The sequence below is a fragment of the Oreochromis niloticus genome, linkage group LG20 (assembly GCF_001858045.2).
Source record: "Oreochromis niloticus isolate F11D_XX linkage group LG20, O_niloticus_UMD_NMBU, whole genome shotgun sequence".
Lineage (NCBI taxonomy): Eukaryota > Metazoa > Chordata > Actinopteri > Cichliformes > Cichlidae > Oreochromis > Oreochromis niloticus.
This window is the reverse complement of record NC_031984.2, coordinates 18,017,175-18,034,472: the sequence shown is the minus strand read 5'-3', so window position 1 is coordinate 18,034,472 and position 17,298 is coordinate 18,017,175. Positions and strand designations below refer to the sequence as shown.

The window sequence follows — 17,298 nt, the reverse complement described above, 5'->3', positions numbered from 1 at the left end:
TCTTCTAAGCAACCCCTCTGCAGGGGTAGAAATAGGCTATTCAGTCAGTGTTGATCCCCTTCCTGTGGTTTGCCAGGATCCTTCCTTCTATGTGAAATGTGATCCATCACAGAGGGTCCGTTGCCTGGGGGTTCTCATCCTCTTTCACAACCCATATGCCCACACACTGCCAGTGCAGACTTATCTGGTCCTTCCCTTCTTCCACCAAGGGGCCAGACACCCCCATTTCCTACTGTGTCTTTTTTTTTTAACATACACACTTTCTTTTTTGTTCTCCCACTTTCATCAGCACTTTAGCAGTAATTCCTGCTTCAGTGAACTGGGCATACAGCGCATGACTTGATCTGACATGAAAGCTAAAGGCTATAGCTATTATAGCCCTGTATTAGAGCCTGTGAATGAAGAAGAGAGGGAGAACGACAGGGGCAAGTCCCAAGTATGGCGCAATTCAACAACAACAATAACGGCATCCTCTGTAGCCTTTCCTCAGATTGTGTGTGTGTGTGTGTGTGTTTCCGAGCGCGCACCAGACAGAGTGCGGGAGAGAGAGAGAAAGTGAGAGAGAAGACCAGTCGCTTCATTCAATAGGAGTGGGCGTGCTCTTGTGCGCTGCATCGTTTGATGATCTCCCCGGTTCCCCCCAGAACCTCCACTCCGTGTTCTCCGTGGCTGAGGTCGGCCAATCTAAGCGACCGAGAGGACTTTCCGTGCCGGTGAAGACGAGCTCCACTTTCCGTCGCTCAGCATAGTGGCGTGCACCGCGCCGGTCAGCGGGGCCACACCGCAGCACTTTGGATAACTCACATAGCTGAGGATTCTGCCGTTTGCCAAAGCGCATCGCTCATCCGAGTCCCACGCCAGCCGAACAGCTGGACATGTTACCATGAATAATTTAGTCAGTCAGCACAGGTGACTTTTAAGCTCCCCATTTTATTTTTTCTTTTAAAATTTGGATTCTCTGGAGGGAAAAATCTCTACGGTGGCAGCATAAGCTCAAAACTCGCTCTGTGCGCGTAGGGGCGTTATTTTTGCCCAAGATGCAGGTGGATCGGAGCGGTGTGCTTTTCAGTGCTGGGTCTACGTGGCTCCTCTTACTTTTATCAACTCTAAGCATCGGGGTCACGGGGGTGGGAGGAACCCACCAAAGCATCCCTCCATCTGTGTAAGTAGATGTCCTTTTACGCAAAAGTGCAGTTTCAAAGTGGTTGCAAAGCAAGACTTTGCAACCACTTTGAGACAAAAAAACGGCAGTGTGTCCTCATCGTTTCAATCTTGTTATTTTATTTTAAGTATATATATTTTTGCCACTATATAAAAAACAAAAACAAACAACTTTGTCTTTAACTTAATGTTCATATTTATTTATTAATTTGGTTTTTCCATTTCTGGCTTGGCTGTGTGCGGTGCGTATTTTTTAATATCTGCAGGGTGAAGCTGTGGGCATCAGCGTTTGGTGGGGAGATGAAGTCCATCTCAGCAAAGTATTCTGGGTCGCAGCTGCTGCAGAAGGTGAGCTGGTTTATTATCAGAACTCAACTCTTCAGGTGTGGAAACAGAAGTACACCCTTGAAACTTTAAACAATATTCAAATTTCCTGATGGTTTAGCTTAGGTAGGTTTTTTTCTTTTCTGTGAACACTAAAAGAAAGACAAGGTTGTTAAAATAGAGTCTTTTAACAGCTGTAAATATGTTTTTTATTATTTAAAAAAAATTGCATTTTGGGGGAAGTACAGAGGAGTGAATATACCCAGTACACAAACTTCACTTTGTCCAAAACTGCGTTTATGTGATTCTGCAGCAGACTGTTTATTTAAAAGCTTAAAAATACCTTCTTTTTGAATTGTTGGGTGGATGTGAAACATAACGGCTGTGAGAGAAACTGAGTGGTGTTGGGTAATTTTCGAGTTGAGAGAAATGTCACTTTTCCGCTCTTAAACGGCAGGATCTGTGCTTTTTAGCCACTTGAGAATCGGTAATGCACTTTGACTGTGTAAGCATGGATTTAAAAGCATATTCGGAACACACGCCATTTAAATAGGTGTCATTTCTCAAGCACTGCGCTCATGCACACACACACACACACACACACACACACACAAGTTTACTGTCAGAAAAAGCATTTTAAAAAAAGCTAAGCAACTGAATATTTCTCACACATGTAACACCCCCTTACCTCTTTTTATGCCTCTCTGCAATCTCTTTTCGTCCCTGTTCCACTCTGCTTTGTGGCATTAATGCAAGATTTGAGTTGTGATGGAATGCAAATTTCCCTAATGGAGGACCACTTTATGAAGCTTGAGTTAAAACTGGCTAATGGATAATTAGTGGATAAAAGGCCAAGTTGAAACTAACCTCTCAGTGGGCAGTCAGACAAAATGTTACACATGTGGCCACTATCTCAGGACTCTGCTGGGTGCAAAGAACCTCTCTCCTGTAAGGTGTCACACAGGCCAAGCTGGAGGTCTGACGTGGAGCAAAAAAAAAAAGAAAACGTGAGCCGCGTGTGTCATTTACAGTTCCACGCCCAACGTACGTGGCCACACGTTATATATTCATGTGCGCAGTCACATAGTTATACGTGGGCCTACAGCATGGTTTTCATCAGCTGCTGATAAGGCAGCTGAGTGGTGTTATCTTTTTGACAGGATAAAAACTGTTCCCCCTTTTCATCTTTTTTTTTTTCTGCCTCCAAAAAGAAGATAACCCTCCTACAGAGTAATGACCTCTTTATGAAATGCAAATTAAGGCCTCTGGGTTAATTGAGCAAAGAAAAGACTTGCGACCACTTTGTCAGGAAAGTGCATTTTCCACACTAAACTGTTATGATGCAATTGTGTCCACTTGCACAGTCCCACAGGATGTGCAGGATGTGTAAATGCACACATACATACACACCTGTAGGTTTTGCTAACAAGTCACATCATCCCATCTATAATGCCTTGTTGTGTGTCCAGTCTAGTCCAATACCCTTTGTCCAAGAATGCTGAGAAGGGAGCACATGTACCTTGAGGGCACATATGCTTTTAAATAAGCAGAAAGAATGAAGGATGTACACTGTTGTACACTGAGACGAGGATGGTAGTGAAGAGAAAAGACCAAAACGTGTGTGTGTGTGTGTGTTTTTCCCCTAGGCAGAGGACAGATGGACTCAGCCTCTCTTCAGTTATCTTTCTGACCCTAGCGTAACTAAACTCCCTTGGAAATGACAATACTTCTGTATGAGTCGCACACATGCTGCTTTTTCGGTTCAGCACCATCTTTGCCATCAAACCGGCACGAAGAACGAAATAGTTTCTAGTGAACAAATTGCAAATTTTAAAGTTTCCTAATTACTTTTTTGTACAAAATATAATCTAAACAGTACGCTAATCTTAATTACCCTTGCACAGAAGTACCATAAAGAGGAAATGGTGCTCAGCGGCGTTTACACTTTGTTTTTTAACAGTTTTTAAAGTGTTGCACCTATTGTGCTTCATGCTGCTTCTTTGTGTGTCAAATTAAAATGCCGCTAATTGAATTCGATACTTCCTTTGTGTTGACTCTGCTTTAATTTGATGCTTGATTTGACTTCCTATTTAATCATCCTTAATAAGAGATATTCTACAGAAGTGCACAAGTGTTGTTAATCATAATTAATAGTACAAAGCCTAGCAACAGTTAACTTAATTCCTGCTTAATTAACTGAGTAACAGCCCCAATTCAAATACACTAGTATGCTAAATTAATATTCCCAGAAATAATTCATATAGATCTTTTCAGTAATTTCAGTGAGAATAAAAATAGATTTCTAGAATAATTTCTAAATAGGTTTATGACTTCAAATGGGTGGCTTTTTAGTATGATTCTCAAAACAATCTGGGCTTCATCAATTCAAATTCTAGCTATCTGAGAAATTTCAGCTTTAGTTCAAAGACACTGATTTGTTGGGAATAAAAAAATCAGTTGGGAGCACATTTATCCTTTGTCCTTCTTCTCCGGTTCTGATCTGTCATCCCTTCCCACGCCATCGCTCCCTTCCTATATCCATCGGAAACAGCTCTTGTTTCAAGGTTATACCAGTCAGGACACACGTGTGTGTGCTTGTGTCTCTGAAGAAGAAAAAAAGCTATGATCAATAATGCCTTCAGTCTGTTACAAATCCAGTATTTGCGACTCATCTTCTCGTCTGCATATGAGCGGTGCATGTTCAGCGCAGTGTAGCTGTATTCGTACCCACAGTCACACGCACACACAGATATAAAGGAAAGGAGATTTCTGTTTGAGACACATTAACCATCTCCCACTGATAGTTAGAATTAGCTCTGTGTGTTTTACCCTCTTCACTGCTATTTTGTTGAAATCTTTAATTTCATGTATCATTGAGCAACCTGTCTATAAGAGCCAGGCTGGCTGCGATGGCTGCGTCTGTGTGCGTGTTGTTGGCTGGCTGGGCTAGTTTTCAGCTCACTGATGTTATGGCTTTCTGGAATCAGAGAAGTGGGACATTATGCGACGCTGAAATAACTTCAAGCCTTTTGGTAATGGAAGATACAAGAAAAATGATCAGGCAGCAGGATTGCCACTGTGGCTGTGTGAAGTTTCCTAATGCACGTCTGCGATCCTATTTTTAAAAGCATAAGCTGAATCTGAGAGCGAGGAGTAGGCAACAGGGTACGTGCTTGCACCGTGTGCGTTAAGTTAGCATACCTAAAGTATGTTAGGCGTGCTCAGTCGCACATGCACACACCATCTCTCACACAGAGGCACATACACAGAGAAAAAGAGCAGAGGATGACGTGAAGGTGTAATGATGTGTGACAAGACTACGCTGGAACCGATTTGCTTGGGTGAGGAAGAAGAGTGTGTGTGTCTGTGTGTGGGTGCACGTATAGTTTTTTTATGCAACGATGCCACAAAATTTACTCTTACTACAGAAGGGCTTAATGGTTTAAGGCACTGACATGTCAGTTGACAAGAATCCTCAAGAATGAGTTGAATAAGACTGAGCGAAGTGGCTCTTCAATAAGAAAATAGTTGTTAAGTTCTCCAGTCAGGGAGAAACATGCTCCATGTGTGTCTCTTTAAAATCGAGAGGAAAAGTTAAGGAGGAGGATAAAAAACAGCAAAAAATTAGTTTTGCTGGGATTATTTCAATTATCTTAATAGAATTCATTTAATTGATGGATGGACTAATCTTCAAGAAAGATGAAATATGTGTGTTTATATGATATACATAGCGACAGTGTTTATCTTGCAGTTTCCATCCATGCAGCACACACTGTGCAAAGCTTTTCTTACATCTCCTTATTTTGGTGAAGTATTGTCAATAAGAACATTTGGAAATGAAAACTTTCCAGTTTGACATTTGCAAAACAAATAAGATATGTGATTAAATGCTATCATACATCAGTAAATTCTGCTTTGTATACACTTGTATTACAAGCCAGTACTAAGCAGTTTATTTGACATAAGCTTTCAAAAATCTAACAAACACATTAATAAAAACACAAATGATCATTTATGTCATTCAGTGCTATATCAGGATCTTCTGAAGGATGTTTTACAACTTGTAGAAAAAATTCTGCTTTTATTTCAAATTAAAATTTTAGTCACACTAACCAGATTTAACAGCACGACTAATTGCCTACTTTTGAAATGGAAATGATTAGATATATATGTATATATAAATATATATTCCATTTTTAAACCCTCATTTCAAATTAATTACTTATTTGGAGGACAGCATGACTGACTATAACTTTTTTTTAAAAATGTGTTTTCTGTTTTCTGCTTAGGATTATTAAACAGCACTTGAAATTTTAATTTCATTTCGCATTTTTTATTTATTCTACAAATGTTGTGTAATTTCCATTAAAAAAAGAACCTTTTTTCATACTTAAATGGACATTTCTATGTTTACAAAGAAAACAGTCTCTTTGTTAGCAGTGGGTTAGTTGCTAAAGTGGGAATGATATTCTTAATACACCCAATACTGGGTATTTCAATAGCCATATTATTCTTTTTGGAATTTTATGGAGAGATTTTTAATGTTTAAATTCTGCAAATACACCCAAATTACACACTGGATAATAACAAGTATCTATAACTGTGACTACGTTATTTATTAAGTTGCAGAAATTAAGGGCCATGGTAATTATCGTTCAGAATTAAATTTGTAGATACGGCTTTAAAACAGCATTTAGATATGTGAATATTATCAGCTCATTTTATAAACTTTGAAAAATGTCCTGAGGGGTTTGGGCTGACTAAAGTTTTTCTAAAATTGTGGCTTATGTAAGCTTTCACTTGACTGTCCAAAACAGAAGGAAAAAATATTGCTATTACTGATTTTGAAGAGCACTTTTATTTTTGTCTCTTTTTGCCCTCTATTTGACTTTCTGTGTGTGTGTGTGTGTGTGTGTGTGTGTGTGTGTGTGTGTGTGTGTGTTTGTGGGTGAAGTATGCATGATGGTGCCAGTCTGCTGCCAAGGGTGGGTGATGACTGAGGCGTTCCAGTATAACACTGTGTCAGTGAGGGGGAGACGGCTGCAGATTAGATTTAGCTTTGGGAAAATTGAATAGCTGTCAGGTTTGGTTCAGCATGGCTGGCAATGAGGTGAGAGAAGGGAGTGTGTAAGGGTGTGTACTGATGACTGTCCCGCTTTCCCTTGCCTCCCCTAACCCTCCTATCTCTTTCCTCGCTTCCCTCTCCCGCCCTCACTTGTTCTCATTGACCAAAGCGTGATCTTGCTAAATTTGACTCCTTCAGTGCTCCTAGATGGCAAGAGGTGAGAAAGTGATGCGTGTGCATGTGTGTGGACAGGTCTGAATACCCCTGTGAGGACCAGTTTGAGTTTCAGATCAGGGGAAGGAATTTTAGAAAAAGCGAGGACCTTTTCCCTCAGTTTTTCCTTTTTCACACCCTTCAAACAGCTTTTTGAAGGATAAGACTTGGTGTTATGGTTAAGACTAGAATTGGCTCAGGCCATAGACAGTATAAGAAATGGATGTAGCTACAGTGACATCATCCACTGGTTTATCCTGTTATGAAGCCACAGTCTTGTTGTCCCATTAGCTTGAGACTGATGTGTCAGTGTTAATGGGACTGCTCACCCTATACCTAACATCCTCCTCTGTCACAACAGCCCTTTACATGTCCTCCTTCATTACATCTGTGAACCTCCTCTGGGGGTTTTCCTCTTTTCCCTATGCCTGGCAAATCCATATTCAATCCATATTAATTTGTCCAATATATTCACTATACATCCTCCTTCTTCTCACCTATGTCCAAATCATCTCCACCTTGCTTCTCCAACTTTGTCTCCAAACTACTCATCCTGAGCTAAAATAAACTGCCCGTTGGCACACGAAAATGTATATATAGGTAAAGCTGGAAGGAACAATACAATTTAAGCGATATCTCCTGATGTGAAATAAATGGAGTAGTGCCATAGCTACAAACTTTCTGGAGCCTATGTTAAAACAGCAACACACAGTCATTACTGTGAGATGCAATGCTGAAAGTGAAGCCAATGTCGCACTGCCAAGAACTGCTGTTCCTTGAATGGCCACTTGAAATTGGCGCCAAATTGAGGCACTCCGTTTCTGTAGCGCTGGTGACTTGTTTAATTATTTTAATCCAGTTCTGTGACACAGTATATAGATTCCTGCACTGACACCATGTCTTAGAAAGCTGTGCTATAGTTTTAGTGAGTGGAATTTTAGTATTTTATTTGTAACCCTATCAGATAATTAGCAGATAACTGTGTCTGTGCAATGCATTCATACACACAACAGATGCACCTTTGTTGCCAAACTAGTATTAACTTGAACTATATGCTCGACCCTCCCATCTGAATATGGCCACTAGCTTAAAAAAAGGTTTTACAGGAGGCTTTACAAGAAATCATGCTCACTTGGTCCATCTTTTTATGCAAATAAGGATCTGGATTCATAAATCTGTTAGAATTACTTGTGAATAATAATACAGACAGTCCCTCTTAAATTAATTTTATTTCCCTGCAGTCTGGCCAAAGCCTTAGTTGATTGTTAAGGTTAGGTTAAAGGACTAGCCTCTGCATTGTGCCTGTGAATGTCCTCACAAAGATAGATATGTAAAGGTGTGTGTGTGTGTGTAAGCGAGAAAGAGAAAGAGCAGGGAAAAGAAAGAGGAATGTCGTGTCACAGAGTTAATTACAGCGTTAGCAGACAGGAGTGAAGCCTGTGCTGCTATCCTTTCATGTCCTAGCTGGCCCGCTTTAGCCAACACAGCCACTCACTCATACTGTAATTAGTGCTTTGTTGGTGAGAAAAGCTTGAGAAAAGCCAGTATGAATCAAACACCCTTTCTTTACTGTAGAGAGCTCAGGAGCAAGGAGTGAGGTCCCTTTGCTACCGGATTAAAGAACTTAAATTCTTAAAGAGCTAAACTGCTGACATTGTATTTGTGAGCTTAGAAAAATCAAGTGCCTTTTGATGGCTTGTTGTGTGGTTTACATCACTGAGTTATCCCCAGTTCTCTCTAAGTTGATTTATAATATATATATATATATATATATATATATATATATATATATATATATATATGTATTTACATTTGCAAAGAAGCTAATTTTTGTGTCCAGTTCCTGACATTTCCGCAAAAGATGGACAAACAAACATATACACACCTAGTGTTTGCTTGGCGCTGCTGGGATGATGAATGTGAACTTTGAAGATAAATATCCACTGTCATCTGTCATCGGCGGCTCAGCTCTGGCTCTGCCTCTGTTGCCCTGCAGATAAAGAGGATCTCACTGTGGCTGCACAGGACATTAATGAACACACACACACATGCAAGCAGGCATATACACACACAGATTTTTGTAATTATGACAGATTGTTCACCTGGCGTGCACCAGACTTGACTGCATACAGAGAGTAAAGATTAGCCAACTTGGTAAAGGGGCGGAACTAGTACTATTAAGCACATTAACGCGCGCAGCACCGTGTGAAGGACTGTCTGTGATTTGCAGCTGTCGGCATCAATCACATAGCCTTTTGTCTGGATCCACCCTGCATGCTGTAGGTAAGGATTGCTCTTATAAAGAAATGTTGTCAATAGGAAAATGAACATCGGTGTCATTATAGCTGTGCCATCAATCACAAATCCCTCCATGTATGTGTCTATATGTCCTAAACTGCTGCATGCTCAGGTAATTCTACTTTATTCATTATACTTTCCTTTCTTTCTTTCATTCACTTTTGTCGCTTTGTTTCCCCAAACCTTTCTGTCAACTCTTCCCTTTGTCAATATTTTCACCCATGGTTTTATGCACTTCTTTGCATCTCCCTCAGTTAATCTTCTCTCCTTCCCTCTCGCCTTTTCTTTCAAAGTCTCTCGACTCCCTCCATCCCTCTGCTTTAATAATGGATAGGATGCAGCTACAGCACTACAGAATACATGGAAGCCGATCTTGGGACACCGCAGTGTTCGGAGCAAGTGTTAAGCCCACACCCGCAAAAATAGTTCCGCTGGCTATAGCACAACGCCCTGCACTTGGTGCTCTTGCTGACAGTTTTTGTCCCAAGTCACCCCTTTCGCTTCTACTTCAGCTGTGCGAACTTACACACACCCACATAAACACATTTAGTTTTACTGTACTTTATGGAGTCCTTCAACCTGCCCTGTTTGTACAACACTTCTTATAGACTGTAAGAGCGCTGCCAACTCCGGCTCAGTGGGACAGCAGGGGCCCCTCCTCATGATGACCTTCACCTGCACTTGCAAGCAACTAACACATGCACACAATGCAGGGTGGAGGAGTACAGTTATAACTGAATAGCAATGTGGCAACACACATGAGTATTATTATTTTCTGATATGCATACTAAAACCCGTGTATATACGTGATTAAATTTATTATAACTTCCCTGTGTGTTAGTATAATGGAACAGTAATAGTGACACATACATTAAATGACTACAGTAAATTAGCAGTGCCTAATGTGCTGATGGCATAGAGGCAATGCTGAGCAGCGAGCAAGTGACAAGCGATTACTTACATAGGACACTGGGGATCAGTATCAATCAATCCTGACCTGTATTGATTACATGGTGTTGTTTGGCATGGAACAAAGACAGAAGGCATCAGAATATTATAGAGCACAACTAAGTACCTCAGACTGCAGCATCACATCCATAAAGTGAGAAATACAGATTTTCCTTTTTAAATTCCATTACTATGTTCCATTACTAGGTGTGAGAGTTTATGATGAAATTAAGAACATGCAATAAGCTAGCTTAAACAATGCAAAAAAATAGACCAGATGTTAGACACTGGATTAGATCAATGATGTCAAAACTTTTACAAGAAATAATAAAAATCACTTTCAGAATAAATGTGTGTTGAAATCAATGCAGTGTGTGATATATCTTTTCAATATGAAAAAATGTTTTGTTGTGAATTTATTTGCCATATTTGAAACTTTCTGAGGGCTATGGATGGCCACATTTTGTCTCTACTGTTGTCTGTTTGCTTGTTTGCAAATAAAAGGTAATGCTGTCATCAACAAATAGTCAAATATACGGTCGAACACCTTCTTGATGCTGAACTGATGGTACAGCACTGTTAGATGTGCTTGGAGGAAAGTAAGACTTGTTTGTACAGTTACCAAGTGGCTATTTTATATACCTTATCAGAAGCTTTTAAATACTAGTTATATTAATGTGGCTTAAATATTAAATAATCTAATTATTTGATATTTAAGCTACGGGAAATAAGTGTGTCTTTAAAAAGTTAATATTTAAAGTTAAAATTTGCAGGCTACCAGAATCATTCATTGTTTTGTGCTATCTTGCTAAACAATTTTGGGTTACTTAACACAATCCCTGGTTCTTTGATAACAAAGCGGGGTGTATCACTATGGGAATTGCCTTGGCGTAACCAACTACAGAAGCTCATGACACCACGTCTGTCCATGACAGACCATGCTCAGGGTTCTGCCCCCACATTCTAACACAGCCAACCAGCCCCTTCTTATTCATTCTAAGCAGTGCTCAAGCAAGGAGGGAAGTGTTGGTGAAACACCTCACTCTGTTATCAAAGAACCAGGGATAACGTTAAGTAACCCAACACTCTTTTTCTAACTTCGCTGGGTGTTTCACTGAGATATAGCTCACTCCCAGATGGCGCCAGCCCTCTGAAGCTACACTCCAACACTACTCAAGGATCTCAGGTCCTGGATCTGAGGCACTAGATTGCAGCACTGCCTGAGCCAGGGCTGACTGTGCAACATCCATCCTATTAAAACGCACAAATATGTGTAGTGTAGCCGAGCTTGCTGCCGCAAAAATATCCTGGACTGACACATCTCTGAACAAAGCCCACGATGGGGGAGAATGCCAGCAGCTCTACTGTGCACCACCTAGATGATGTTTCCATCACCCAAAGGTTGGGTTGGGTCTCAAACATGCTTTAGTGAATCCAGGAGCCAACTGCAAACAAGAGGGTTAAATTGACAGAGCCTGTAATTCACTAACTCGCTTGACTGTGGTTAGAGCCAACAGCAGAGCATTTTTAAGAGAAACTTCAAACCGACTGCCTCGATGGGCTCAAGAGGGTTGGTAAGAGAGGGCATCTAAAACAACTGACAGATCCCATAATGGGGCCAGTGGTCTAGTGACTGGCAGCTTATGACGCGCCCCCCTCATGAAGCAACATAGAAGAGGGTGCTGACCAACAGATTTATCAACAAACCAGTCATGGCAGACCGAGATAGCTGCCAAGTAGACCTTTATACTGGAAAAGCTCTCCTTTTGTCCAGTAAATCCTGAAGAAAACACAGAAGCTCCACTACCAAGCACTAAAAAAGGATTACCTGCTTTCCATAGCACCACTTTTGGTGTTATGAAAAGCAAAACACGCCATTTACCACTGGAGCAGGTAGAGAAGGCTCTAGCATTCTGAATGGTTTCAATAACCTTCAGAGGCAGGCCTGCAGCATTCAAATTCCATCTTTCACAGGCCAGGCCCAGAGAGCCACCTGGTATGGGTGAGGATGGTGTATCTCCCTGTGCGCCTAAGACAGAAGGCCCCTGCGATTGGAAGTGGCCTTGGCACATCCGCTAGAAGCTGAATGATTCTGCTATCCGGTGTTTGGATGGCCACTGTGGAGCTATTAAAATTAGTGACAGCCCCTGATTCCTCACTCTGATTAATGCTAGAGAGATCAGGCTGAGCAGGGGGAAAGCATAATGCAGTGTGTTTGGCCATGGGTGGGCCAGCAGATCCACGCCCCGCGGGGCATCTGCGTCTAGCAGGAAGAAAAACAGTGGACAATATGTGTTTTCTAGCGAGGCAATGACATCAACGGAAGCCTGGCCGTATCTCTGCCATATCTGCTCCACCACCTGTGGGTGCAGTCTCCATTCTTTGAACAGTGTGTTCGTCTGTATAGAATACCTGGCACGTGAGTTACTCGAAAGGTGAAGAGCCATGTGCTGCGACCGTGGAGTTGTCTGTTTTCACTAAAACATGTTGCCCCCGGAGACATGGCAGAAAATGCTGCAATGCCAAGAGCACTGTGTGGAGCTCCAGCACATTTATGTTAGCCAGAGCCATCATAATTACAGCCTAACCTGACAGGGATGCATCTGTGGTCAGAGTCACCCTGGATGATACCGCCCCATGAGGTAACCTCATAGCAAGAGCTGCTGGGTTCCTCCATGGCCAGGGAGTCACGATACATAATGGTGTCATTTTTACACCGTGACCGAGATTGGCAGTGAGGCCACACCTGTAGAGATGTGATACACTGCTGAAAATCCTTCATCATAAGCAGCCCCAAATACAAATCAAATATTACCTAGGCCATGAGGCCGAGACAGAGTTTGAATCGCACGTTATTTGCCCGAGGTGAAAAAGGGAGAGGCACTGACTGAAGGATGCAATTCTCCGTTCTGAAAGTGTGACACAATAAGAGATAAAGTCTATGCTGATCCCCAGATACTGTGTACACTGTCCGGTCTCCAAGTAGCTCTTTTCCAGGTTCATTGTGAAACCAAGCCCTGTGAGGTGATTCATCACGGCACCGGAGTCTCTGATCTGCTTTTGATTTTCTGTTGAAATTGGGGGGACTTTCTGCCCTTGGCACACTGCCTGGTTATGGGAATGCACACTTTATTTCTTTTGTTACCCCCAAAACACAATGAAGTGTCTGGTGACTCTGGGCAGTGCTTGGTGACACTGACAAAGTGCTTGGGAGAGCTTGGTGACATTGTGTGAATTGTCCATGAGTCTCCCTCCCTGAATTAGAGGAGATGGGAACTGCGGGATTGGACTTGGAGGGATTTGGTTACTCTTTCTAACACCTTCCTTCTCTTTCGGGGAGAAGAGAGGAGGGACACAAAAGGCCATGGGATATCTAGCTCAGCAGTAGCCAATTTAGAGGCCTCGTACAAAATGCTGTCCACTGGGGATTCAACTTCGGCTCCACTTGGTGGCCCCAGACTGCTGGGCAGGAAAGGTGGCGTCATGGACATGGAGTTATGTCCTCCAGGTTGTGGAAGTCGGAGTTGTCGCCACCCAGCTTGCCCAAGTTTTGGTCGAGGAGGTCCTCGAACAATGGGGGCGAGAGCGAGGACTCTTATTCCCTAATGTCTGTCCAGCTCATGGTGGCTTGCAGATGATGGATATCATTCGTAGTAGTAGTGGCTGGAAGGCAGGGATCCTGACTATTAGTTGCTGTTACTTTCAACCTCCTTTCCAGGACTTTCTCTGGCATCAAAGCACTGGGTGGGGGTTCCCTGAGGGTCTGCCAGTGAAGCCTGAGCATGTTTAGTGCCCATACAAATGATGGACATCGGATAAGGGTCCCTGATCGAAATTGTGGCACTGCATGATGCAAGGTATGGGCAGGGTGCAACCTCTTTGGCCTTCGGTTCTGGACACTTGGCAGGGGTAGAAGTTGTAGCCATCGTTAATGGGAAGGGTGAGACTAAGCTACATCAGGCTCATCACAACATGTTAGCCCGTTTGTAGCTAGCGCTAGCAGTGGGGGTTAGATCTGAGCCAGTTGCCACAGGATTCAGCTCGTTGTGACATGTTAGCTGAGCTCTGTTAGCCAATGCCTCTAACAACCTAATGCTAACCGATTAAGCTACCAACCTAATGCTAACCAAACCCTGAGGTTGACTAACAACCTATAGCTAGTGTGAAACTAACACGACTTTTGGCCTACTAAGAGGCTAATGCTAATGCTAGCCATACACTGAAAGGCTTGCTGTAACGTGTTAGCCCGAGTTACACAAATGTCAGCTGCTTTGTTAACTAAAACCAGGAACTGCTGGAACAGCTCGCCTTGACATGATTGCTGTTCCACGGTGCGTAACTATAAGTACTATAAATTTCTACTATAAGTAGACTTACTCAGCACAATCTAGACTGGAACCAGAAAACTGCATTCGGCAATGTACTCCTCTACAGGACGCCTGAGAACTGTTAAGCAGCTAACCAAGTTAGTCTGGATGTGCTGAGGAATCTCAAAGTAAGAAGAAAGGGAGAATGAGTAAGGAGGGTCGGCTATGTTAAAATGAGGGAGCGGCGCCCTAAGCATGGCTTGACAGGGCTGTGATAGACAGACGTGGTGTCATTGGAGCTTCTGTAGTTGGTCACACCAAGGCGATTCCCATAGTGAAACACAGAGTGATGAAGTTAGAAAAATAACTTATTTTTACAGACAAGATTAGTTGTCTGTAAAACATTAGGAACATTAGCAACATTAGCATGTTGTACTGCAGCATCCACCATTTCTACAACCTTTTTGTTTTGTCATATTTGAGCAGAAATACTGAATATCATGCTGTAAATAAAAGTAATTGATGCTTTTACCAACACACAGAGGAGAAATAGCTTATTAAAAACACTTCATATTATATTAGATTTTTATGTCGTATTTTTTAATTCAATTTTGAAAGCTTCATTTTTTAAAATGATTTTGCTGTTATATTGAAAAACAAAGAATAACATAGCAGTGGTGTCTGGTGGGGAAAAAATTTTTGATGGTGCTGCGCTGTATCCACCCATTGTCCATGAGAGAAGTTCATGGGCTACAGTGTTGGCAGCTAAGACAAATAACAACAAGAACCAAAATCCACATGATGAATATGTTTTAAAGCAATGTCTGCAGCATTCTGGTTTCTCTTACATGGCCCTTAACAGTGTGGATATAATGACTTCATGCATGCCCACACTACTGCCTTATAGCCCACAAAGCAGGCACCATCTCAATGGTAGCAAAAGCAGTTTACTCCGTGATGCCCATATATCTCATCCCAGTGCGCTCCTGGGAGATGATATGGAACAAGAACTTCAGGACACGAACACAAGAAGGTCGTATTAACGTGACAGTGATGTTTGCCATTGCACATGAAATCTGTCAAATTTTTCAAACCCTGGCGGCTGCATCTTTTAGAGGCTGGCAAAAGACTAGGGTACTGGATACCCTACAAAAGACTTTGTGCTTCTACTGTAAATATGGAGTGATTTGTAGACTTTGCATATATTGTTTAACCCAGTCATTTGAGCACAGTACAACATCATTAGCTTATGTTCAACACAACATCAAATTGTTCATTATGTTTATGTGTTCAGTTCAACTTCATGGTGTCTGCTGATAAATGTTCTGCGGTTCTCAGCAGTATTCTTGCCAGCCGTATGTGGTACATTTATTTCCCCCCCATTTCTTTGTGAGGGCTTCAAAGCAAACTCAAATGAAACTGCAGTCCAGAAAGTGTAATAAAGCTCCACTTGCAAGGATGAATATTGCCTTTATATATCCACCACAATGTTTTGCTCTCTCATTCCACTTTCACGCTAGCTGCTGCTGAAATCAATCTGAGACTGTGAAAATACATAGAGTGGAATTGGGAAGCAGCAGGCCACATTGTATGTGTTGCTAAGCATGAAAAATATTTTCCAGGACTTTGTTGAAACCAACTCAATTCAAGCATGTACAGATAGGTGGTGGACTATTAATCAGTTTTGTGTGATCAGATTAGACTTGCTTCTGGTGCCATTGTGCTTCTGGTGAACTGTATCATGCTTCCCAAAAAAGAGTGAAGATTATGTACTCCTTGTACTTATAAGGTTTAAGGCAAAGGCTGCATTTTCTTCAAAAATGCATTATTTGGGGGCAGATATGTTTTCACGCTGGCTTAGATTAGCCAGGAGCTTCTGTTTTTGTGTGTGTGTGTGTGTGTGTAGGTGGGGGGTACACCACAATGGTGTGGCATGTGAGGACAGTGAAAGATGTCGGTCATTAGAGAGAGCTCAGATTTGGCACCCACTACGCGGGGCAATGGTGCATACCTAACAGACGCAGTGCACCCTGGGACAAACTCCTGAGCATCTCTACCAGCTACGCCATAAGGCCTTATGTGTGTGTTTGTGTTAGTGTACAGCTGTTCTTCTCAATAGCCTCCAGGCAGCTTTTAAACACTGTATGAATGCAGCACACAGTCAGAAGCTGCTGCTGGATTGCTTGTGTTGAAGTAGCTATATGTAAAAATAACACAAGACAACTGTCTGTGCATTTGATAGATGTTGAATCACTTAAAACATTATTAATCATCTCTACTTCTAAAGTGCTCATTTAAGGTACAATTCAAAGAGTTTTAAAAAGAAAATTCTAAAAGAAATTCAGGACAAAAAAAATTGGGGGCCTGCTTTTGATGTGGTAGACTTGTGGGAAAAAAACAAAACAACAACAACAAAAAAAGAATACATTCTGTAAGTATTATTATTATTATTTTTATTTTCAAAGCAATGTCTTTTTTGTGGATTCTGTCAAAACAAATTTACCGTCAGGTCTAGAAATATTTGCATATTGGCTTTTTTGTGTCTGTCTTGCACCACAAACATTGCAGCATAGACACTCATCATATATTCAAGAGGTTTACAAAAAGTTTAAACAAAAATAACACATTATCCATTTGGTCCTTTTCATTGCATTCATTTATTTATTTAGATAATCCTTCCATTTTCCCCTTTTCTTATACTCAGGGACAGTGTGAAAGCACAACAACCCTGAAACAATGAACATATTGCAGTTCACTTAATTATTCCTTTCATCCTCATTTTTAGTTATAACTAAAACATCTCCAGCAACCAATTTGGAATTAATAATAATAATAATTGCATTGATAATAATAATAATGCAATTTATGTCTGTTGTCCCCACTGTCTAAAGTCTCTCTGTCTAACAACAGACTTACAGGAGTAGTATCCGTTTAGACATAACAGAACATTTAAAGCTAAAAAATACCAGAATTTGGAACATT

The 17,298-nt window shown here is 41.4% G+C and overlaps 1 protein-coding gene across 2 annotated transcripts in view; it reads left to right on the top strand.

Annotated features, from left to right (window-relative positions):
• Positions 1 to 310: 310 nt before the first annotated feature.
• Positions 311 to 17,298, top strand: part of cacna2d3a (calcium channel, voltage-dependent, alpha 2/delta subunit 3a) — a 114,502-nt gene continuing 97,514 nt past the window's right edge. For both annotated transcript variants that reach the window (XM_013273215.2, XM_003448287.4), the window contains exons 1-2: positions 311 to 1,162; positions 1,428 to 1,509. In XM_013273215.2, coding sequence (XP_013128669.1) covers positions 1,038 to 1,162; positions 1,428 to 1,509 — 207 coding nt within the window. In that variant the 5' untranslated portion in view covers positions 311 to 1,037. The remainder of the gene's footprint in view (positions 1,163 to 1,427; positions 1,510 to 17,298) is intronic.